At 40.3% G+C, this 25,041-nt stretch overlaps 1 protein-coding gene across 2 annotated transcripts; it reads right to left on the reverse strand.

Annotated features, from left to right (window-relative positions):
• Positions 1–6,189: 6,189 nt before the first annotated feature.
• On the reverse strand, positions 6,190–20,833 carry PRSS35 (serine protease 35). Of its 2 annotated transcripts, XM_041763550.1 has the most exons (3): positions 20,695–20,833; positions 15,513–15,613; positions 6,190–9,034 (listed from the first exon to the last, which is right to left on the reverse strand). In XM_041763550.1, the coding sequence occupies exons 2-3, from the start codon at positions 15,590–15,592 to the stop codon at positions 7,771–7,773; spliced, it is 1,344 nt and encodes a 447-aa protein (XP_041619484.1). In that variant the 5' UTR covers positions 15,593–15,613; positions 20,695–20,833; the 3' UTR covers positions 6,190–7,770. The 2 variants fall into 2 exon arrangements, with proteins under 2 accessions (XP_041619484.1, XP_041619564.1); XM_041763630.1 differs by lacking the exon at positions 15,513–15,613.
• Positions 20,834–25,041: the final 4,208 nt, after the last annotated feature.

Below are 25,041 nucleotides of genomic sequence, written 5' to 3' on the forward strand. Positions count from 1 at the left end.
TTTAGGCAATTGCTTTGATAAGGTGGTACTTTTGTTTGGCAGTAGAATGGCACCAAGCCCATACTAATTTTTAAAAGAAAAAATAAACAGCATGTTTCTAGGTATCACAAGGAAAAATTTTTGAGAAATTTAAAGTTGTATCTTTTAAGATGGTTAGCTGCAAGTGTTTCTAACAGCTGATCCATTTAAAGTGGTTTGGGGCGGGGGGGGAGTTCATGAGTCCTCCCAGATCTCTCTATTATGTACTATTACATTTTTTTTCCTATGCCCTGAAATTTATGCTCTTTTGTGATCAGGCGTCTGAGTCATTTGCAGTAGTTTAAACTGTAAACTCTAAATAAAACAAAAATTGCAAAGTCTGACTCCTACCAATTAATGGGAAGAGAAGGGCTGATAAGGGGAAGATGCTTGGAGCCCAAAGGAACTTGTCCTCCTTACCATCCAGAAGACTCAATACTATAAGGATTGCTTTTAGGAAATCCCTTAATTGTTTATCTAGTTTATAAGCTCCCTGATGGGCAGTTTTTAGAAAAACATTGTGTTGTTAGCTAAACAGCAGTAAGCTGGAAGCTTAGAAGTAAATAATGCAGGGGGGTGGGCAGGCAAGGAGTACTAGTTTCAGAGAACAAGAGGTACATTACCCTAATCCTCCCAGCTCGTGCACCATATACAAACATACTCACTTGTTCTTCAGGATAAATGATTGCTGGCCTCTCTGCTTTTAGGAAATGTCAGTCTTTCTTTCAATTATATAAGGTAATTTCTACAATCTTATACTAATTAGCTATTCTATTTGCTGAACACTTATTTTATAAAGGCAGTCTACTGTGGTCAGACAATTAAAGGTATTTTATTCCATATCCTGAATTATTTCCATTACTCCAGAGTTGCTGTATCTATATGCCATAGTGCTAAATGTATGCATAAGTAGGGTGCAACTGTATCAGATTCTAAACTTGGAATAACACACATTAATATTCAAAATGCACAAATATTTTAACAGTTAAGGATGTTGGGAATTTGAGGGGTGACTGGGCTGGCTCAGTTGGTTAAGCACCTGCCTTCGTTCAGCTCATGATCCCAGGGTTCTGGGATCAAATCCTGCAACAGGCTCCCTGCTCAGTGGGGACCCTGCTTCTCTCTCTCCCTTTACCTGCTGTTCTGCTTCCTCATGCCGTCAAATAAATTCTTTAAAAGAAAAAATAGGATGTTGGAGGCTTGATAAAATATTTAGGAAAGGTATTTTTCTTGATTTTTCAGATTAGAATTTCACTTGAGTATAAAGACAAATCAATTATGTAGACCACTGATGTTTCTCTTTTTTAAACAAGACTTTTAAAAAATATGTTAATGGGGTGTCTGGATGGCTCAGTCAGTTAAGTATCCTAGTCTTGGTTTTGGCTCAGGTCATGATCTCAGGGTGAGATTGAGCCCTCACGATTCGCTCTGTGCTGGGCCTGGAGACTGCTTTAGATTCTCTCTCTCTCTGTCTCTCTCTCTTCCTCTGCCCCTCCCCACATGCCCCCACCCCCACTCTCGTGCACATGCACCCACACTCATTCTCTGTCCCTCAACCAAAAATTTAAAAATATATATATCTATAAATACATATATATATTAAACTTTTCAAATAAAAACTTTTCTATGATGTAATGCCTTCCAGACTCCTACTGAACATACTAAATTTAAAATTGATCATGTAATCATCTTTATAAATATGACATACATTGATATGCCTCCATAGGCCAGTGCAGTTCACATAACTAACTGCACCAATACAATAGCTCCAAATGACTATAGTTTTATGGTCTTTATACTTTTTTAAAAGTCATTTAGTACTTTGCTGGCATCCTTCTTTTTTGTCACTGTCATTTCGTGGGGCTATTGTAGACTTGCCTTTGCAGCTGCCTTCTAATTGTAACTTGAGAAATCAGGTTACCAAATTTGTTAAGATTATATCTAGAGTAAAAGTAATTTCATGTCACTCATTTTTGGGCTAATATTTTTTATATTTTGGACACTTCAAATTATTCACAAAGGAAATTCTAGATAACATGTTAATTGCATGGCATATTACAAATTACTGACGAAATTAAAGTAAAATATTTAGAAGAGTAAGGAAATGGGTGGTCATCGGGCTAAGAGCCTAGAGGAAGCTTCCAAATTCTATATTTAGTTGTGTGAGCAGTTTCTGAAGTACTCACTTTATCTATGCCACGTGGGTGAAAGTATGCACACTTTTTCAGTTTATGAATTGATACATACAGGATTTCAATAACATAAATGGGAGTTTCAGTATTAGTAAAATGTTTACAAACACAGATGTTACAGCCTCAGTTTGGTAACACCATACTGGAATGCAGCAGTGGATCATATGCTCACGTGGACTGCCATGTAGCAGTCCCAGTGCTTGACGAAAGTAAGTGGATTTTAAGATGTTTTCAGAAAATTTTATTTTTTTTTAATTTTAAATGCTACTAAAGCAAAAAGAATTTAGGGACAAATTTTGAGGCAGAGAGTATCTGATTAAATCTTTATATGGCAGCTGGAGAGGATGAGCAGTACTACGGCAGCCTGGCTCCTGTCAGTTTGTAGGCATTTTTATCAGAAACACACACATGAGTCAGGAGGGAATATGGCAAATATCTGACACCTTAAGTGCCATGCTACAGTATTTCAGTAATAAAATTCTCATCACAAATAAATATTCCTATTATTTAAATATAGCTGTATCTTAAGTGCAATATACAATTAAGACAATACCTCTAGTGTTTTGAAGCCTTGTCATATAGCACAGAATAAGTAATGCCCTGAAAGAGTAAGCCTCAAGCTATACTTGGTGGTATTTTTTAGCATGCATTTGTCACCTTCTCTTTGCCAGGTACAAGCACTTGACGTAATGATGAAAGTGGTGAAAAGGAGATCAGTTGCCTCGAGCTACCATTCAGACCCTCTGACTAGTTCTTCTGGTGGCTGCTGTGTTTGTGAGGTTTCCTGGGGCTGGCACAAGGTGCAACTAGTGGCTTTTTAATGGATACCTGTTGTGGACTATGCCCCCAAAGTTCATGCCCCCAAAGTAATGCTATTCAGAAGTGGGGCCTTAGCAAGGTAATTGGGGTTAGGTGAGGTCATGAAGGTGGGGCCCTTATAATGGGACTATCCCATTATAAGAAGAGACACCAGGGCTCCTGGGTGGCTCAGTTGGTTAAGCATCTGCCTTCAGCTTAGGTCATGATCCCAGGGACGTGAGATCAGCCCCACATTGAGCTCCCTGCTCAGCGTGGAGTCTGCTTCTCCCTCTCTCTCTCCCCCTCCCTCCTGCTCATGCTCTTTCTCCCTCTCTCTCTCAAATAAATAAAATCTTTTAAAAATTAAAAAAAAAATTAAAGAAGAGACACCAAAAAGCTCGTTTGCGTTTTCTCTGAATGTTCACAAAGAAGAGGTCATGTGAGTCCCACAGCAAGATGGTACCTAGCAAAATTTCAGTTGTTTAAGCCATCCAGTCTATGGTATTTTCTTATGGCAGCCAAAACTAAGACACCACCTTACCTGGAGGTAAAGCAAACTAGCCCAGATTTGAATTGCAAGTTAAGTTGGCCACCATGCTCTGGACAGTTGGACTAACTGAATCAAACTGCCAGTTATCAAATGTAGAAAGAAGTAGACAAGGAATTTCCCTCCCTAGGCTTTATTTATAAGTAGAAAAGAAAACCATCTAAGAAGTTTATTCCCCTCAGTTAAATAGTGAATCAATAAAGAGTCGTGAATCCATCCATACACTGACCTCATCTGATGAGAACATGATTTCATGATCAATTAGACCAAATCTGCTAAGTATCTTTGAGCCTTATGAGTAGGGCATTAAAGAAAAAACAATTCTAGCCGAAAAAAATCAATTTATTAAAAATATTTTTCCATTAATTAATTGGAGATGTTTACTAAGCATTAAAACTATTTTTTAAGCCTTAGGTAATCTTTTTTTTTTAATTAATTTTTATTGGTGTTCAATTTACCAACATACAGAAAAACACCCAGTGCTCATCCCGTCAAGTGTCCACCTCAGTGCCCGTCACCCATTCCCCTCCAACACCCGCCCTCCTCCCCTTCCACCACCCCTAGTTCGTTTCCCCGAGTTAGGAGTCTTTATGTTCTGTCTCCCTTCCTGATATTTCCCAACATTTCTTCTCCCTTCCTTTATATTCCCTTTCACTATTATTTATATTCCCCAAATGAATGAGAACATACACTGTTTGTCCTTCTCTGATTGACTTACTTCACTCAGCATAATACCCTCCAGTTCCATCCACGTTGAAGCAAATGGTGGGTATTTGTCGTTTCTAATTGCTGAGTAATATTCCATTGTATACATAAACCACATCTTCTTTATCCATTCATCTTTTGATGGACACCAAGGCTCGTTCCACAGTTTGGCTATTGTGGACATTGCTGCTATAAACATCGGGGTGCACGTGTCCTGGCGTTTCACTGCATCTGTATCTTTGGGGTGAATCCCCAGCAGTGCAATTGCTGGGTCGTAGGGCAGGTCTATTTTTAACTCTTTGAGGAACCTCCACACAGTTTTCCAGAGTGGCTGCACCAGTTCACATTCCCACCAACAGTGTAAGAGGGTTCCCTTTTCTCCGCATCCTCTCCAACATTTGTTGTTTCCTGCCTTGTTAATTTTCCCCATTCTCACTGGTGTGAGGTGGTATCTCATTGTGGTTTTAGCCTTAGGTAATCTTAAAATCAGTAGCCAAAATATATTTGTTATAGTGATACCATGTAAAAGAATAATGATGCTATTTCTAGGCTATTTGCAGCTAGAGATCCACATTTTTGTAATGCTCAGTACTTCATTCAATTGCCTTACCCCAATATTCTTAATTAAGGATCACAGTTCATTTTTGATAAGAGTAAACACCCAATTTGCTAGCATAAGGCCAAAGAAGTATGAGTAATTGAAATGTAGAGATTGGGATAAAATGCAAGATTAACATATAATTTCTGCAGAATGTAACAAATTCTAATTTAAAACAGTTAAGTTATATTCCTGAATTAATTTTAATAACCAACAAATATTTAAGTAGTGAAGTTTTTATTACTGGACAACTACTTGAATGGAATGTGATGGAGGAAATTAAAATCTAAATCTTGGAGGTAGGCTAAATGATCTTTATGATCTCTTCTAATCCTGAGATTCTATCTAGGAAAAGAAGAATTTCGAAGAATTCTTTGATCTACAAATAAAAAGAAGGCCAATGATTTGTCTGGAACTCTGATCTTGGTCAAATATGCATTTAAATATTTTTTCAAAAAGAACATTTGGGATTTAAATAAGCACATCAAAAAAGCAAAAAAAAATGTTGTCTCTTCTGCCCACACACCAATTTGAACAAGAAAAAAAACAAATAAGATGAAATACATTATTTGGGTAAAATAAAAACCATATAATTTTAAATTTCAGCTGTTTGGTAAATACTACTTATAAGGAGTTACTTGAATTCAAATCACTGTTAAGTTTCTTCAGACAAAAAGTCACTATAGTTCTTTGCACACAGTAGACATCATGTGTGTGCATGAGTGTATCCCTTCAGCTAAGTGAAGTCAATTTCTATTTCAAATCTGGTAAGTATAACAAGAAAAGTATATGAAGTAAAACTTTCTGAATAATATAAATATACTTTAGTGGCCCTAAGTTATAAATGGTTCATGATTCACTTGGAAAAGAGAATGGCAAAATAAAATAAACCTTTGCAAAAAAAAAAAATAGGCTAAATTTTATATTTTTCAAAGTACAATGATTTTAAGGAAATCATATGGATTTAGAATTTAAGCTTAGGCTACAAACTATCAACACCAAGAATATCATAAGTTATTCTGAACTTACACAAATCCCAGGAATTATTTTCTATGAATCTAAGATGAAGATTTTGTGTGTTTCCAAGCTTATAAGTGTGCAAAATTCACGTTGAAACACTTTCTGTTGGAATGATCATATAGATGTTCCCCAAAATGATTTGATCAAAATCTTTTGAGTCAATATCCCTATCCCACTAGCACCAAGGATAAAATACTGCTTAGTGAAATGCATTTGGAATTAAATCATTTTTTAGTAAATGACACAGTTAATTTAATATTCACTAAGATCCTGATTATAAAACATATTTACAGATACAGTAAGAGTTATGATTGATTTATTTTTAATTTTTTATTGAATGGTTTTTTAAACAGAATCGCAGTAAAGAATGTATACTTGTATTCCAGCTATTTTGGACAAGATTTATAAAACCACCTTTTATCACAATCTTATCAAATATTCTTTTGCATACTAAACAAGGGTATACTCCCCTTTCTCTTAAAAAAATAACATATAAAATAAATTTGAACTCTGGCAGAATCAGTGACTCAGGTGAATCACAAGAGAAAAGAATGTGTGCTGTAGGAACTGCCAAAAACAGCAGACCAGAAATTAGGCCTCAATTCCTGAATTTTATGGTGCTCTCACTTGCAAATCACTAAAACCCTTTAAACATAATAGCCTGAGAGAAACTCCTTTTACAACCATTCAGCAAATACCTGTTCATTCAAGAAATATGTAACTACTCTGTGTTTTGCCTGAAAGCAGACCCGGGATTCTGATTCTGTCTGCTGGGGCTGCCATGATGGCCAGAGCGACAGCACAGCCTTGGTCTGAAATAATAATAATGAAAATAATCAGACCCTTCTTTTAGATTTATATGTGTCAATTATATTCATTTTTAGAGATTTATCTAAAAACACTAGTCAGAGAAATCACCCAAATAATATGTGTATGGCCCTATTAAGAAAGCTGAAATCTGTCAAGTGGAAAAGGCTCTTTCTTGAGAAAGACTAAAATTCCTGCTCCTCAAACTCTAACACCTCATACACAGAAGACTAGCATTAAATGATGAGGCTTTCAAAATCATTTATAATTTGTGAACTGTCTTCCCTCTGCATTCATGAAAAATCCATGTTTTGAACTTCAGTTAAATAATAACTTGAGATCCTAAAATACCTCAGCTTCCCTACTTTTAAACTAGATTCATTTCATAGAACAAAGTATTTCTCCCATTTTTAAATAATACACACTTCAGTCGATATTTTTTAAAGCAGTAAAATAGTTGATAGTTTCGTTTATAAAGCTTGCTGTACCTTATAATTCTTAAAAAAAAAAAAACTAAACCAAAGTTTCTCAGACCCAACAGAATATACTATATAAACATGGAGGGCATGAGCTGAATGGGTCCATCTCCAGGTGGTACAAACTGTTGTAAATTACTGTCTCTATCCTTCCTCTAATCATGTTACTGTCTACATCTGTATATGTGGTTTCACATTTAATATGCACCAGCACCCTATTAGATTCTTAGAGTAGGACCCTGAGAATAAGTCCTTTAAGAAATCACATATTATTTATAGTACCAGTTTGAAGTTTTAAACAAGTTTTAAAAGTGTCTAATTTTAAGAAGGCAGATAGAAACAAAAGACTTCCCACAAATACTTATCACCATGTAAAGAAGAATATATCCTTGACATTGAGGTGCCCATCTAGTTTCAGCATTTGTACCTAAGGATTTTTTAAACATATGAAAAGCTCCTAATTTTGAAAAGATAAATTTATAAAAATGTTGAATGCTATTATTGATAGGGTTCGAGTCCAGGCATAGCCTATGAAGTGATCTTGCTACAATAATTGTAACTAGTGTGCTCTGCGATTTAGATAATCCATGGACTCTGTACAGATTTCTGTTAGCCGTAAGTACAGTTGGCATTATCTCCATGAATCCAGAGGCAAATCTGGGCGTACTTCAGGGGAGTGATGCGCACAGCCACATTGTAGTCCTTCTGAACACCGTGGACATCCACCCATTGATGGCCTGAATAGACTGCAATGATTTTGCGCTTCCAGTTCTTTTTATCTGGCTCTTTCAGACGTAGATAGACCCCAGAACCAGTGGAGCCCGATTCAGCATCACAATATTGATAGAGCAGATCACTGGATTCATCGGACACACTACAAAACCGGTAGACTAACTGGTCAGCCCTATCATGATCAAATCCTGAGAAGTGGATCATTCCCCCAGGCAGCTTCTTGATGGTTGGACTGATTCCTAGTTCCATGTATTTCTTTTTGTGAGCGCGCTTCAACTCCAGAAGAGCATAGTCATAGTCCAAGGCAGCATCCCCCTTCCCTCCTCTAGCCCAGCCTTTGGGGATGTGAGTATTCTTAACCCGGGTCCACTGGAAGGAGGGCCTCCCCTCAGCGACTCTCTGACCCCGACCAGATTCCTTTCTTCTTCTTCCACCCTTGGCTCTCTCCAGATTGTCTTTGGCACCCTCTCGCTGGTCACCACCATTCACTTCTCTCCTGCTCCTCTTAGAACCCCTGCGTTTCTTGCCACCACCCTTATTTCTCATCTTCAACAGCCCTACCCTTAGCTTTTTACTCCCTTTGATATAGTCCTTTCCATCATGCACACAGTGGGCAGCTGTTAGAACGTGGCTGGGGGAAATGAGAATGCCACTGCAGCCCGTGGACAGCTTCACAGCTGTATTGAAAGGGAAATTGGTTAAGAACTTTTTGTCCAAGATGCTGAACCTGCTGTCTGTGCCATAGACCTGTCTCTTTCTCCTAACAGATACTCCTTTCATGCTGATATTTTGAGTTGGCTCAAGGACCACATCTTGAATTTTCACTCTGGTCAAGGTTCGGGTGCCATTCTCAAAGACGGTCTCATAGGAAAGAGAATCTTCCAGATCAGAAAGGCTGGGAGCTGGGAGTTCTTTCTGGCATTCAATGCCACACACTCTGTTGAGCACCATCTTAGCATCTGCCTCAAAGGTGGTGCTGGTGAGATGGAAAGTCCTGTCACTGACAACCCTGGGTATTTTTCTCAAGTGCCACATAAAATCCTGTTCCATTTCAGATCCATCAATGAGGGTCCACCCGAGGGTGAAAAACATCCAACAAAATAGCATATTTTCCATTTTGTTCTCCTTTTTCTCCTTTGTCCTTAAAAATATAAAAACAAAGAGAGGCTTTATAATGTTCCCTTTTTAAGTATATTACTTATCCCTTTCATTTAGAAATGTACCATCACCACAAATAGGAGTCCTTATTTGCACTGTACTTAGATTTTACTGAGATTAGATAAACACCTTGCTCAGTAGGCTCACAGACTTCCAAAAATGAGAAAATTGTATTTCACCCAACCTTCCTTCCACCAGCCCTACCCCACCGTCCCCCACCCCCACCTGCCATATCTGCCTCTACTTCCCCAGACACCCCAACACATGGGAGGGTAAGATGGAGTGGAGAACTGGGGTTCTCTATTGCCTGAGGATTCCTTCCTACGTCTCCTACAACCTTATTTCCAGGTGATTTAGAAAAAAGCCACAGATGTCCCGTACTTTCCCCTACACTTAGCTTTTTAAGAGCAGGGATCATAAATTCCTCATTCCCAGAGTATATATAAATGCCTAGTACAGAGGGCAGAAAATGTTCATTATAATACAGTGAATTTCCTTAAACCATGGTTTGCAGACCTGGCTGACCGATGGTGCAATGTACCATGCACTTTTCTTAAAACCAAGTTGTGCCTGGAACTACCACCTAAGCAAAGCAACATATAAAAATGCCTCACAGTAGAACTTTACCATGTATTAAAATTAGCTGTAAGAATTTAAGATCGTAAAAAAAAAAAAAAAGAATTTAAGATCGTGGTTCTGAATTTGCCACTTGGGGAAATATGATCATGATTAAATATAGTCCCCTTTCATCATTAGTCTCATCATCTAAGAGCAGTGCTTTTGTTAAATATTTTTTAAGTTGCCAATGTTTGATAAATTATATAATACCTCTTCTATTTACATCTTCTTGCCTTTTTTCCTGCTTCTCTAGGCTCACTGGTATGTAAATCTGTTTCGTAGAATCGATATTTATCAGTTTTTGCTTTGTGTGGGTAGGCGACAGTGGTAACATTTTTTAGAGCAGCAATTTTGAACTTCCAGGTCGCTACTGTTTGTGAGCTATGCTCCAAGTCATTTTTGACCAATAGCTAAAATATCAAGGCTTACCATATGCTATTCATTTTATAGAAAGCTGGGACAATTCAAGGTCAGATTATTCCTACAGTACCATTACTCTTAATGTTTTCTGATAAGGTTGCTTTTTGTTTGGGGATTTTTTGGGGGGGTTTGGCATGGAAAAAAAGCTAATGAGAAATGTTAGAAATGGCCCACAACCCATGGCACACTTGCAAGATCCTATGCACTGTCATGAAAAGCAAAAGTTATCTCTGAGGCAGAGTTGAATATGGGCATCTTTTGACATAAGAGAGTTCATCTGGCCATATACAAGTAGAGAAGTTTGTTAACACACTAATAGCATTCTTTTGATAAAACAAAAACATATACTACATGAACCACTTTACTGTTTAAACATGATGTATTCACTGAAACATGACATAATTAATTTGTATCATCATATATTTGGACATATTAAGCAAATTTAGAATAATCTTTTTTTTTTAGATTTTATTTATTTATTAATGAGAGATACAGAGAGAGAGAGAGAGGCAGAGACACAGGCAGAGGGAGAAGCAGGCTCCATGCAGGGAGCCTGATGTGGGACTCGATCCCGGGTCTCCAGGATCAGGCCCCGAGCTGAAGGCGGTGCTAAACCATTGAGCCACCTGGGCTGCCCTAGAATAATCTTTACCATGATTTGGCATCAGCAAAATTACAAAGAAGTTTTGCAATTTCCTTTTTTTTTTTTTAATTTACTGATACTTGAAGGCGAAGCAATGGTGATTCTGATTAATATTAGACTGTCTTATTTGCTAAATAGCTTGTAATTTGTTTTATTTTGGAGACAGGGCACTCTTCTGTACAGAGTGATGGATATCATCAAAAAATCAATAAAGAACCTAATTCAGAAAAAAATCCACACTCATGTCACAATATTTTCTAATCATCACCATGACAAATGTCACTTTATACAAAGCAATAATTATATTGGTAATGATTTTGTTGAGCTAGTTAGTATTTTGTTTTGTCATCTCCTCTGCAATTTTCACAATGAACTATTTTGTCAGTTTTATTTAACTGAATTAGAGTGAAAAAGACTAAAAACTCAGTAACTATTGAGGCCTTTAAATCATGTTTAAGTGGGTAGTTCTCAAGATGAAAAATTATGTCTTTGCCTAAAATAAAGCTAAAATCATAGTTATTTGCTGCCTCTTAGCCTAACAACAAAGCAAAATGGATTATTTTTTAATGTATGTGTATTTGATGTATCTACTTGATTCTTAGCAAAATTTCAATCAAGAAAAATTTTTAGTGTAGGCAACAAAATTTATAAAAATCAATTTTATTAATTTAGTTCTTTATGACAACAGCTATCCATTGTGAACTTAATATAAGAATACACTACAGGGGGATCCCTGGGTGGCGCAGCGGTTTGGCGCCTGCCTTTGGCCCAGGGCGCGATCCTGGAGACCCGGGATTGAATCCCACATCAGGCTCCCAGTGCATGGAGCCTGCTTCTCCCTCTGCCTGTGTCTCTGCCTCTCTCTCTCTCTCTCTCTCTCTGTGACTATCATAAATAAATAATAAAAAAAATATATTTAAAAAAAAAAAAAAAAAAAGAATACACTACAGGGCACCTGGGTGGCTTAATCAGCTAAGCATCTGCCTTTGGGTGAGGCCATAATCTCAGGGTCCTGGGATCAGGCCCTACTTCGGGCTCCCTGCTCAATGGAGAGTCTGCTTCTCCCTCTCCCTCTCCTCCTTCCCCCTTGCACTCTCTCCCTCTCTCTCTCTCTTTCAAATAAAGAAATAAAATAAAGAAGAAGAAGAATACACCAAAGAGGGGTGCCTGGGTGGCTCAGTCGGTTGGGTGACCGGCTTTTCATTTTGGCTTGTGTTGTGATCTCAGGGTCCTGGGATTGAGTTCTGCAATGGGCTCACCATTTAGTGGGGAGTCTGCTTCTGTCCTTCTCCCTCTCCCTTTGCCCCTCCCCCCACTCTTACACACGCTCTCTCTCTCAAATGAATAAGTAAATCTTAGAAAAATATATACACCAAAGACTGAAAGTCAGCCAAATATCCACGGTGAGAAATGCAAAAATCACACTGTACATGTTAAGACTTCATACTAATGATCTGTGGAGTAATAAATGTGTGAAAGGCATTCCTAGGCAAAACGGAGGATATCTAAATCACGGTACTGTGATATCGTTTCCCCAGTTACGTTTTTTTTTTTTTTTTCTCACTACTATTTAATTTAGCCTTACAATAAGACTACTTAGGGATTAGAAAGGCAGAATGCAAATATTATATGGTAATGATCTTTTGCTACACAAATCATTGAACATGAATCTCAAATATAGAAATTCCCTTACTCTTTACCAATAATACATGTACTCAGTGCCATAATTCTCTAGGCAGACTTTTAAGAAAGCCCCGTGTAATGATTAATTTTATGTGTCAACTTGACTAGGCCAAAGAGTACCCAGATATTTGGCCAAACACTATTCTGAGTGCATCTATGAGGGTGTTTCTGGAAGATAATAGCATTGGAATTGGTAGATTGACTAATGCCAGCTTCCCTCTTGAATGTGAGTGAGCCTCATCTAATCGGTGGAAGGCCTACATAGAATGAAAAGCTGACCCTACTGTGAGGAAGAGGAAAGTCCTCCTGCCTGCTTTGAGCTGGGACATTGGTTTTTATTTTCCTGCCTTTGGACTCAAAATAGGAACAACTCAAAATAATGTTATTAATTAACAAAAGTCCATACTTGTATGGCAAAATAACTCTACCATATTTAAGGATGTCAGGACTGCAGTCCTAGACCTGGCAGCAGTGTCAGCATCACCCGGGATCTTGTTTAAAATGCTAATTCTCAGGGCCCAACCCAGAGCTACTTCCCAAAACTCTCCATAATGGCAGGGAAGGGGATGGGTGGTGGGATTCCCAGCTATCCGTGTTTTGACTATAGCCCTCCAGGTAATTCAGATACTCAGTACAGTTTGAGAACCACTGCCATAGTAAAGGCCCTGGGGCAGCATCTTGAGCCATAGCCCAGAAGGCAGTTTATCCAGGGATGATTGCTTAACCAAGTTCCAAATGAGCTCTGCTTCATCTTTGGGTACAAATTTATTCTAAGTTTTGCTCTTTTACTGTGTTAGCAACTGCTAATATCAAATGGTTCAGCTATTAATAAAGAAAAAACATACTTTTATATAAGTAAGTTAATAACACATCTGAAAAGACTCAAATTCAGTAGGCTGGGGGGAAGGGGGAGAATGAGCAAAATGGGTGAGGCGGAGTGGGAGCTATAGGCTTCCAGTCATGGTTAAGTCATGGGAATAAAAGGGACAGATGAGGAAATTCAGTCAATGGTATTATAACTGCGCTGTAGGGTGACCCACCGTAGTGACACGCCTGGTGAGCACAGACAATATAACCTACAGAATTGTCAAATCACTATGTTACATGCCTGGAACTAATGTAACATCGCATGTCAACTATACTTCAATTTAAAAAATTCAGTAGGCTTGCATGTAATGGTTCCAACATCTGATGCTACAAATTATGCAAGAGCATGGAGTTGCCAGCCCTGTCTGGGGCCCTTTGAGGGAGCTCTGTTGCTCTGTTACAGTGTACCACAGGAAAAACTATGCCCACATCTATCCTTGGGCATGGGAAGGGCAGAGCCTTATAATATGACCTCAGAATCACAGTAATAAGAGGACATGAATTTAGTTAGCCTAATTTGGCCTGTAATTTAAAATTGGACAAATGTTTAAGGATACTTCTTTTGGAAAAATCTAAGTTTGCCTTGTGGTAAAATGTCAGTGTAAGGTAAATGATAGCTCTTACCGATAGAGCAATCCATGGTTCAGTGGACACATCTACATGTGCCCATCATCCAAAAAGCACCAACTCATTGATCTAAAGAGACACAGTCCCAATTGGCGGGGCAGCCATAGTATTTTGAAAGCTTTAATGTCCCATGTCTTCCTTCATCCTCCTCCTTTTTCCTGTTTTCTGTCATAATTGTGACCTTCACTGTCACTTTCCAGATGCCTTGGATTTGGGGCTTCAAATTCCAATTTTGGTTAACAAAAGTGAGGTTATGGGTCTCCGCCATGAGTCAGTATACACACAGTTGATTATAGGTTGGATCATGAGGACAAATGGAGTAGAAAGAAATTAGGGAGGAAGCAAGAATCAGGATTTGTAGAATTCATCTACGAATTACCAATGGAGCAGACTTACTCCACATTTGTACTTGGTCTATATTAATAGAAATAACCACACAAAACTACAAGAGATAACTTACTATTCCTCTGTTTGTTCATGCTTTCTTAGAGGTGTGATTGCTGATAGTATTTAGAATATTGGACCATCTGTACCAGTGTTGTGGTTATGGGTATTGGCCGAGGAGTTAAGAACACTTGGACTAAGTCTCCTCTTTACCACTTACTGGGTACATGAATTTGGACAATTAAGTTTTCTTTCAGCGTCCTCATCCGCAAAGTGGGGAAAATAGTAATCTCTAACCTAGAACAAAACCGTGGGGATTAAGTAAAATTATATAGCCAGATAATTATCTCTGAGCCCAGAGCATAGTAAGCAGTCAATAATAGGTCCTTTTATAATTATTATTATACTTTAATGGGTGAATTAATATCACTTTAAAATAGTTTATTACTTAAGTCAAAGCTATAGCACTTAGTTTTCTAAAACTAAACAAATATTTTTATTTCAGGATAGTTTTAGACACACTCGCAAACTCCCCTTTTCTTTGTTTTGAGATTTTTTTGCTCAAGAACAGCTACATTTTAGAGACTTCCCAATGAATGCTTTCCTAATTACTCACGTCTGTGAATATCTGTGGCTTTGAAATATATTTTTCTCAGAGCTTTTAAACTTAAGTGTGATGAAACATTACCCAGCCACAGAACACTTGAATTGCATTTCCTGTGTCTTATTTATAGCCTGGATCTACATTAGGAATTCTAGAACTGCATCAGGCCTTCAGCCTAAAAAGAAACAGAGTCAATGTCAAAATAATTATTTCAAGGGAGTGGTTTACAGTGAAATAAAAATCTACATTTTCAAGTGAGTCTATTCTAGAATGTGTAGAACTTTACTATGGCACAACATAATTATATTCTAAGACTCAATGCCTCTTCTGTTTTGGGTTTTTTTTTTTTACCACAAGAACTGTATAGTTAAGCTTAAGTAGGACAGGTGGACTAATGAAAGATTAGATGACTACTCACTATACTAAATATTTCAAATGAATTATTTTTCCTTTATATGAAAATAAGAATGCTGACTTACCATAAATATCATGATGTACACCTTAAATATGCATCGTTTATTTTGTCAATTATACTTCAATAAAGCCAGAGAAAAAAAGAAAAGAATTTGCAGGGAAGGAGTTGCTCTCCCTCACCAGGCATTGATTTGTACTTACTCAGGCCTGTCTCTGCATCTGGTCCCTTGCTCTGTACAATTAGGTACTTGTCCAAATTCGTGTGTATACTGCGCTCCCATAGAACATAACTTTACATGAACCTGTCAAAGATTTTGTAGGGATGGTGTGGGTCAGGGACTGCTCACATCAATGACCTTGGAGAGCCAACACCTACTTCTACCTAATGTGTATGCTATGACACAGAAACTATTGCATAGCCACTTTTAATAACACGCCTGTGTTTTATTTAGCCTTTTATGTTTCCAGCCATCTGCCCCTCCCTACAACTCCCACATGCACACACTACATACATGCAGAAACACGAACGGCCGCCTTCGCTCCTGCTCCACTTTCATCTTCCCCCCACCCACTAAAGATTGACACACAACAGGTAGACACCGGGGCCTGGCCCAGATACTCTCCATCCTGCAGGCAGGAGTGCTGGTTTAGGCAAACAGCCACAGCGGGAGAGGAGGAGCATTAGCAGGGAGAGTAAGCAGGTGTGCAACTGGCATCACATGCATTCAGTTGCAGAGGTCACTTGCAGGAGCTTTAATAGTCACCCTCACACAGGGGGCGCTGATGCAGGGGAGAATGGGTATTTTGCAAAGTCTAATTCCTGGCCCTTTGAGGCCCTCACCTAAGGTCAATCACTGACTGGAGCGCTGCCTAGAGACAGCGGTTCGGTTACCCTGTGTCTGGAAGCACGGTGAGGAGAAAGCAGCAGTGTCAGTGATTATAACAGAAGGCGTTTCAGAAAAAAAAAAAAAAAAAAAAAAAAGAAGGCGTTTCAGTGATGACGGAGGCAGTGGGCTTTGCGGGCATATGATCTCATGAGGGTTACTAACCTCTCCCAGCAGGATTTCTAACACTGGTTAAACACAAATAGTATTTTAGAGTATTTCTGAGAGAAACGAATATGCTGTATCTTAGGGCACAGCAAGCACCCACAAATGACAGCAATCATTATTAATATCAAACAAAAGGAATCAAAACATAGGTAGATATTTAGAAGCGATCTCAAACATCTCTAACGGCCATGCACCTCATTGTGGCAAGCCCAATAACGGCTCCCGAAGAAAGCCCCATCTGAATCTCCAGCACCTGCGAATATGTTCTTTCCAGGGTCAGGGAGACTGCACGTGTGCTTTAGTGAATTCTTACATGAGGAGATTAGCTGGGATTATCCAGGTGAGGCCCATGCATTCACTGGTATCCTTATATGAAGGAGGGTCATTGTAGGCGGCCTCTAGAGCCTGCAGAGGGCAAGGAAACAAATTCTCTCCTCGAATTCCCAGAAGGAATGCGATCCCGTGTACCCTCTTGACACTTCTGGATTCCAGAACTGTGAGATAACATGTTGTTTTAAATCTCTACGCTTTTGATCATTTTTACAGCAGCAGCCGCAGATACATTAAGAGCCTAGTTTTTACAACTGTCTGCCCTGGATGTTTAGAAAGGCAGAACAGTAGGGAGTGACATAAAGTGGAAAAGAAAGTTTGGTTCAGACACTTTGACATAAAGGAAGATTTTCATTTTAAGGAAAATTAAACAGTCATGCAGTTTTCCAACTAAAAAGAGAAGATCATGTTAAAACCTTTTGGTGGCGGGGAGCAATATTGCCAGAGACAAGAACTAGAACGGGGTAGATAAATTTGTTTATTCAACAAACACATACTGAGTTCTATGGTATGCACCATTTCAGAGTTTCTTTCCTTAAGAACCTCTGCTGATAGGGGCGTCTGGGTGGCTCAGTCGGTTAAGCATCTGCCTTTGGCTCAGGTCAGGATCCCGCCGTCCTGGAATCAAGCCTGTAATCCAGCTCCCTGCTCTACGGGGAGTCTGCTTCTCCCTCTCCCTCTGCCCCTCTCTCCTCTGCTCGTTCTCTCCCTCTCCCTCTCTCTCTCCCCTCTTTCTTCCTCTCACTTTCTCTCCCTCAAATAAACAAACAAAATCTTTAAAAATGTAAATTAAATTAAGAAAGAACCTCTGTGATAATCTTCCCAACCTGCGGAGCTGGAGTGGAACACGTCTAACATACCTCTCAGCTCTAAAGTCTTAGACTAAGGGATGCTTGGGTGGCTCTGGGGTCAAATGTCTGCCTTCAGCTCAGGGCATGATCCTAGGGTCCTAGGATTGAGTCCCGCACTGGGCTCCCCGCAAGGAGCTGGCTTCTCCTTCTACCTATGTCTCTGCCTCTCTGTGTGTGCTCTCATGAATAAATAGAATGTTTACAAAAATTTTAAATCTGTGCAGCCCCAGTGGCTCAGCGGTTTAGCGCTGCCTTCAGCCGAGGGTGGGATCCTGGAGTCCTGGGATTGAGTCCCACATCGGGCTCCCTGCATGGAGCCTGCTTCTCCCTCTGCCTGTGTCTCTGCCTCTCTTTCTCTCTCTGTGTGTCTCAGGAATAAATAAATAAAATCTTTTTAAAAATTTTAAGTCTCAGACTAAGCCACAAATGAGAAAACACAAGTAACTTACCCATCAGTGATCCTCAAGAAGCTTAAAAGCACTGATCGCTGGAGCAACCTGCCTGCTGTCTGTACTGCCACCACTAGATGGCAGGGCTGGCCTGCTGATAGCAAATCTAAAGTCTTGCGTTTAAATTGTTTACATTCCTTGAGCTATGATACAGAATTTATTTTTAAAGCATAAAAGATTCAACAGGGGGATACATCCAACTGGCTAATAATATACTAAATGGTCGTTACATATGGAATTTATCACATTTAGAAAGCCCATCTACGGGCTACAAAGCCTATCCTGATGAACTGAGGGCTGATGATGCTGTCTACAGCCAGACAATTTTCTGGCAGGTGGGTTTTCCAAAAACCATTGTAGTGCCAACACACTTCCACTCTGACCTACAGCACTGCTAAATAGTCCCCGAAATGTGCTGCAAGGCCTTTCAACACAAAGGAAAATCTTCAACTTGCCAAATACTCCCCATATGTTTATCAAATACTTTATAATCCATTACCAGAGGATAAGCTGTCCACTGACTCAATGCTGAAAAGAAACGGCAAGAAAGTTCATTGTCAATGTGCCAATTTCTTTTCAAAATACCATACCATAGCACTATTTTCAAGTTTAGTTTCAGGAATGGAGACAAAGTAATGTCTGCTTTAAAAATTTGGCAGTACTTGAGGGTAGGAAGATGGTAAAGTTACACAGTTGATTATTTTACAGTAACCCACAACTTCTGTTTCTCATCACAATAAAAAATAAAACCCCCTTTGTTTTTTAGCTCTTTTTCCAGGGCATGGACATTTCAATTTATGCAGTGGATATGCTGTGTGTAAATCAACTTTGGGGTGAAAGCCCCAAGGGAACCTTGTGCTGGCTCTCTCATCCACTGAGATAGGAAGCGCGGAGCATATGGCTCCTGACTTATTTTATATCTTGCAAGTTGGCCTTTCAGAGCCAAGAATATATATGAATGTATTAGGCTGGCTACTCTGCAGGCTTTAAAGCATCTGAGGATCACAATGTTGTTGGCCAATTGTGTATCAGTTTAACTTATTTGAAGCTTTTGGGGGAAAAAATGGGGTTAAGTGAAGTTATAACTTTTCTCCCACTAATTTGTGCTGGTTCCCAACCTCTCATCTCAGATTTCTCATCTGCAAAGTTAACTCAACGCCAGCTGAGGTGGCTTCAGCCTCCAGAATTCCAAGTCTGATTCTATTGTTAAAATGCAATATGCTGGCCTTGGATATTTGAGCACTGGGCAGAGAAAGATAAATAATTTACTTGATAGGGTATATTAACTCACATTAGCTATTGTTTATCTTAACATATAATGTGCACAACCTATGTGCCAAGCACTAAGCTAAACAATCTCACATTTAAAAACATGAAAAAGGGAACTCTGGGTGGCTCAGTGGTTGAGTGTCTGCCTTTAGCTCAGGGCATGATCCTGGAGTCCCGGGATCAAGTCCCACGTCAGGCTCCCTGCATGGAGCCTGCTTCTCCCTCTGCCTATGTCTCTGCCTCTCTCTGTGTGTGTCTCTCATGAATAAATAAATAAAATCTTTAAAAAAAAAACACGAAAAAGATTCTTAAGAATGTACAGGTTGAGTTGTCTGCAAGAAAATGTGGGCAGAGTATCCATGCTCAACCTCCTCTCACACTAAAAGGGTTCCTCTAATATTTCCTAATATAAATGAAATTCCATATACTTGGCCACTACTTTCAAGCCTCGATGTCTTATTTGGCTGGAACTTGAACATTCTCTCTTCTAAATTATAAACCAGATTCTAAGCATAGCATAATTCTCCAGGATTACAGAACTTTTATAATCCGCTGTAGAGAGGAGTGTATGGGGATAAAATGAGAATTAATTTTAGAAGTGAGCAGTGTTAATAAAAGGGGAGGAAATACGGAGATAGGACAAGCAGCTTCTTTTCAAATCAGTGACAGTGTAAAAAGGTCAAAGGAAGCTGGTGGGAGTGTTTCTACTTTTCAAAAAACTTTTTTATTGTGGAAAATTTCCCAACTGCACGAAAGTAGAGGGAAAAGTTAAAAAGAAAAAAAAAAAGTAGAGAAAATAATACAACCCCATGTGCCCATCACCCAGCTTCAACAATGACCAATACTTGGCCAATCTTGCTTTGTCTATCTACCCCGCCCCCGCCCCTGCCTTTTTTGGGGGGATTTTTAAAGCAAGTCCAAGACTTTTCCATTTCATGTCACCTTCTCATTTTAAAAATGTTCTTCACTGCTCCTTTTGCTGACCTGTGCAGCCAAGTTGATGAAAGACAGACAGACAAAAAAGTCTGAGACAGACAATTGTTCCTAGCTTTCATAGTAACCCTGCCAGCGAGGCTTTCCACCGGAGTAGACTTTCCAAGAACGTTTTTAACACCTCTTTCAGATGGCATCTGTTAATAATCATAAAAATCAAGAGGGTCCCCTCTGGTACTGCTGAAGTAGAAAGAATTCCATTTATAGTCCAATGCAAACACTGTTACCGTTCACATTAAACTGCGCCGAGGCGGGCACACACGCTGGCCTCCTGGGAGAGTCGTTTCTTTGAGGTCTCCAAGTGCTAAGTTGGGCCCTACCTTTGGAGCCCTGCAGAGCAGCGCTCCTGGGCGGGTCTGCCTTTCTCGGGGAAACTTCCAGATTCTTGGGTCTTGCCCTGTCCGGGGTGGGGGGGGGGGGGGCGGTGCTGCGTCCTTACCTGCGAAGCCTGTTGGGTGCTCGGGCGCTGCCCAGCCGGGATCCAAGGCCCCCCAGGCGGTGCCGGCGCGGGCGGGGCGGCCGGGCTGCAGCCACGAGCCTCGCGGACCCGCAGCACCGCCGGCAGCTCGTGGCGGAGACTGCGGAGGAGGCCGGGGCCGAGCTGCGCGCCGCGGGGGAGATGGGAGGGGAAAGGGGGCGATGACGCCGGGCGGACGCGGGGGGGGGGGGCGAAGGAGGGAAGGAGGGGGCTCGCGGAGAGGGAGGGCGAAGGAACCCGGACGCCCGCCCAGGAGGGGCGGCGTGGGGGATGGGGGTCCTCGGACGTGCGGAGCAGACCTCACGCCCCAGCATCTCTGTCCCCAGGGGGAAACAACGAAGCACGGGGAGCAGTCCCCGAGTCGATTCACAAGGGATGTGCGTCCCCGCGACAGCGTGCATCCTCGGGGGAGGCTTGAGAGCTGCGGAGGAAGGGTGACGGGAGCCTGTGGGGCTGTTCACTGGGTGCCCCCACCCGCAGTCTAGACCCCAGCCGTCTAGAAGAACCAGGGCTGTTTCCCCAACCCCATCCCAAGCTGTCTCTGTCGGGCATCTCGCTTCCAGGGACGGACCCCCCCCCCCCGGGCCCATCCGACCAGAGCCCACGCGCGGGGCGCAGGCAGCCTCTGGGCCCAGGTCCCGCGGGCGCCCACGGGTCCCCCCAGCATCCTGGGCCGCCGCCAGGGGGAGAGCGTCGCTTTCCGTCCGCCCCAAGGCTACTTGGCCTTTTCTGTACGAGCTCATGATGCTCGCCCCCTCTGTCCCACCAGCTCGCTACCCTCCCTTGTCCTTTCTCTCGCGCGCCCCTTCCGAGTGGCGGCTACGTGCAGATCACTGATGCAGCGTCCCCTGAGCTGCTCCCGGGCGGCAGGTGTGCGGCAGGATGCACCGGTAACAAGTACAAAAACTGGGTCCTGGACCTCGAAGAAGGGAGGTCAAATGAAGTGCACGGGTGTTTATGACACAAGGTCTTCGCATATTCCAGAACACTTGGCTCATTATGGCTCATTATGCGTTTCTCAAGTTTCTATGGTTTCTTTTTTTTTTTTTTTAACAAAAGGCGAACAGAATATACATATAATTTTGTTTGCTGGTTTTTTCATTTAGCATTTTTGTATATATGCACTTACGCATATAATGAAACTCTATTAATAATTTTTATCTGGTATAAAATAATTCTTTCTGAAGCTCTCTGTCTCACTGTTTAGGTCATAATCTTCATAGGCATCTTTGAATCCTCGCCCTCTGCCACAGAACCTGGGATATGACAGGTGTTGATTATGTATTCAACTAAGCAAGTTTGCCAGTGAAACGGAGTGTGGTGTAGCCCTAAAGAAAGCCTAGAACTCAGAGTGGAAAGTCCTCTCCGACACTAAGTATCTGTGTGCTGGGCCTTATTTTCTTCAGCTATAATCAAGAAGATTGAGCTGGGGGTCCCTGAGGTCTGCGGTCTGCGCTTCTCATTAGGGGATTCTAACACTGCATAAACCCAAGAGGATTGACTGCAGGCCCAGGTCTGATTCCTTGAATTCAGTCATCATCCCAGGTAAAACTGACTCCAAGTGCTCTCCAAAAGTCCTCTTTTCCACAACCCGCACCCCCCACCCCCCCACCCCGCCCAGGTTACTGAGATACAGTTGACATATGTAGGTTTAAGGCATGCAGTGTGATGGTTTGTTACACACATACATTGCAAAATATTTACCACCATAAGGTTAGTTAACACATCCTTTACTCCACCTCATTGTCATTTTTAAATTGTTATTGTGAGAACATTAAAGCTTTATTCTCATAGTAACATTCAAAATTACAATATTGTTAACTATAGTCACTGTGCTGTCCACTAGATCCCTAAAACTTATCCATTTTTTTAAAATTTTTTTAAAGATTTTATTTATTTATGATAGACAGAGAGAGAGACAGAGACAGAGACACAGGCAGAGGGAGAGGCAGGCTCCATGCCAGAAGCCTGACGTGGGACTCAATCCCAGGGATCCAGAATCGCGCCCTGGGCCAAAGACAGGCGCTAAACCACTGAGCCACCCAGGGATCCCCACTTATCCATTTTATAACTGAAGGCTTGTACCCTTTGACCAACATCTCCCCCAACCTTTGGCAACTACGCCATTCTACTCTGTTTCTATGAATTCGATGTTTTTAGATTCTGATGCCCTCAAGTCTACCCATGTTGTCTCAAATGGCAGGATTTCTTGTTTACAGCTGAATAATAGTCCATTAAATATGTAAGCATATACAATTTTTATGTATATTTATATATACATAAAACCTTTTCTTTATCCATTCATCTGTCAAAGGACACTTGGGTTGCTTCCATGCCTTGGCTCCTGGGAATAATGCTGCAATGAATATGAGTGTGCAGATAATCTCTTTTAAATAGACCTAGAGGGATCCCTGGGTGGCGCAGCGGTTTAGCGCCTGTCTTTGGCCCAGGGCGCGATCCTGGAGACCCGGGATCGAATCCCACGTCAGGCTCCCGGTGCATGGAGCCTGCTTCTCCCTCTGCCTGTGTCTCTGCCTCTCTCTCTCTCTCACTGTGTGCCTATCATAAATAAATAAAAATTAAAAAAAAAATAAAATAAAAAAAAAATAAATAAATAGACCTAGAGCAGAATCACTGGATCATATGGTAGCTCCATTTTTAATTTTTTGAGGACTTCCATACTGTTTTCCAGAGTAACTGCACTAATTTGCCTTCCTACCATCAATGAACTAGGATTCCCTATTCTCCATATCATCCCCAGTATTAGTTATCTTGTTTCTTTTTGATAACAGCCATTCTAATGGGTGTGAGATGATATTTATTTCATGTGGTTTTGATTGCGTTCCCCTGATAATTAGTGATACTGAATTCATTTTCATATACATTTTCTATCTCTTTGTTAAAATGTCCTTTCAAGTCCACTACCTATTTTTCAATCAAATTATTTGGGGTATTTTGCTATTGGATTGTATGAGCTCCTTATACATTTTGGATGTTAACCCCTTATCAGATACATGGCATGCAAATATTTTCTCCCATTCAATAGGTTGCCTTTTTTCCCTAAGATTTTATTTATTTATTTGAGAGAGAGATAGGGATAGCAAGAGAGAGCACAAGCCAGGGGCAGGGAGAGGGAGAAGTGGGTACCCTGCTGAGCAAGGATCCCACCCTATGCCAGACTGGATCCCAGGACACTGGGATCATGACCTGAGCAGAAGGCAGACACTTAACCAACTGAGCCACCCAGATGTCCCAATTGGTTGCCTTTTCATTCTGCTAATAGTTTCCTTTGCTGTGCAGAAACATTTAGTTGGATGTTGTTCTACTTATTATTTTTGGTTTTATTGCTAGTACTTTTGGTGTCAAATCTGAAAAATGTTAAGGAGCATTTTGCCTGTGTTTTCTTCTAGGATTTTTATGGTTTCAAAGTTTACTTTTAAGTCCTGACCCCCTTTTGATTTAATTTTTGTGTGTGATATAAGATAAGGGATATCCAGTTTTCCTAACACCATTGCTTGAAAAGACCATTCTTTCTTGAGTATTCTTGGCTTCCTTGTTAAATACTAATTGACTGTATAAATTTATTTATTTATTTATTTATTTATTTATTTATTTATGGGCTCTCGATTCTGTTCCATTGATAATTATATCTGTTTTTATGCTAGTACCATACTGTTTTGATTACTATAGCTTTGTATTATAGTTTGAAATCAGGAAGTGTGATATCTCCAGCCCTGTTCTTCCAGACTACTTTGGCTATTTGCTTTGGTTAGATTTTGGTGGTTTTTGGTTTTTTGTGGTTTCATAAGAATTTTAGGATTTTGTTTCTATTTCTGTGAGAAATGGCCTTGAAAACATCATATGAACTACATTGAATCTATAGATGCCTTTAGGTACTATGGACATTTTAACAATATTAACTTCTCTGATCCATGAACACAAGATATCATCTCATTTATTTTTATCTTCGTTTTCTTTCCTCAATGTTTTATAGTTTTTGGTATATAGATATTTAACCTGATTGATTACATTTATACCTAAGTATTTTATTGTTTTTGTTATTGTAAATGGAATTATTTTGTTTTCAGATACTATGTTAGTCTTTAGAAATGCAACTGATTCGTGTATGTTGATTTTTTTTATTCATTTGTTTCAAGTTTTTATTTAAGTTCTAGTTAACATATAGGGTATATTGGTTTCAGGAGTAGAATTTAGTGATTCATCACAAGTGCCCTCCTTAATCCCCATCACCCATCTTGTCCATCCCTTACCCACCTCCCATCCATCAATCCTTAGTTTGCTCTCTAT

The sequence above is a fragment of the Vulpes lagopus genome, chromosome 1 (genome assembly GCF_018345385.1).
Source record: "Vulpes lagopus strain Blue_001 chromosome 1, ASM1834538v1, whole genome shotgun sequence".
NCBI lineage: Eukaryota > Metazoa > Chordata > Mammalia > Carnivora > Canidae > Vulpes > Vulpes lagopus.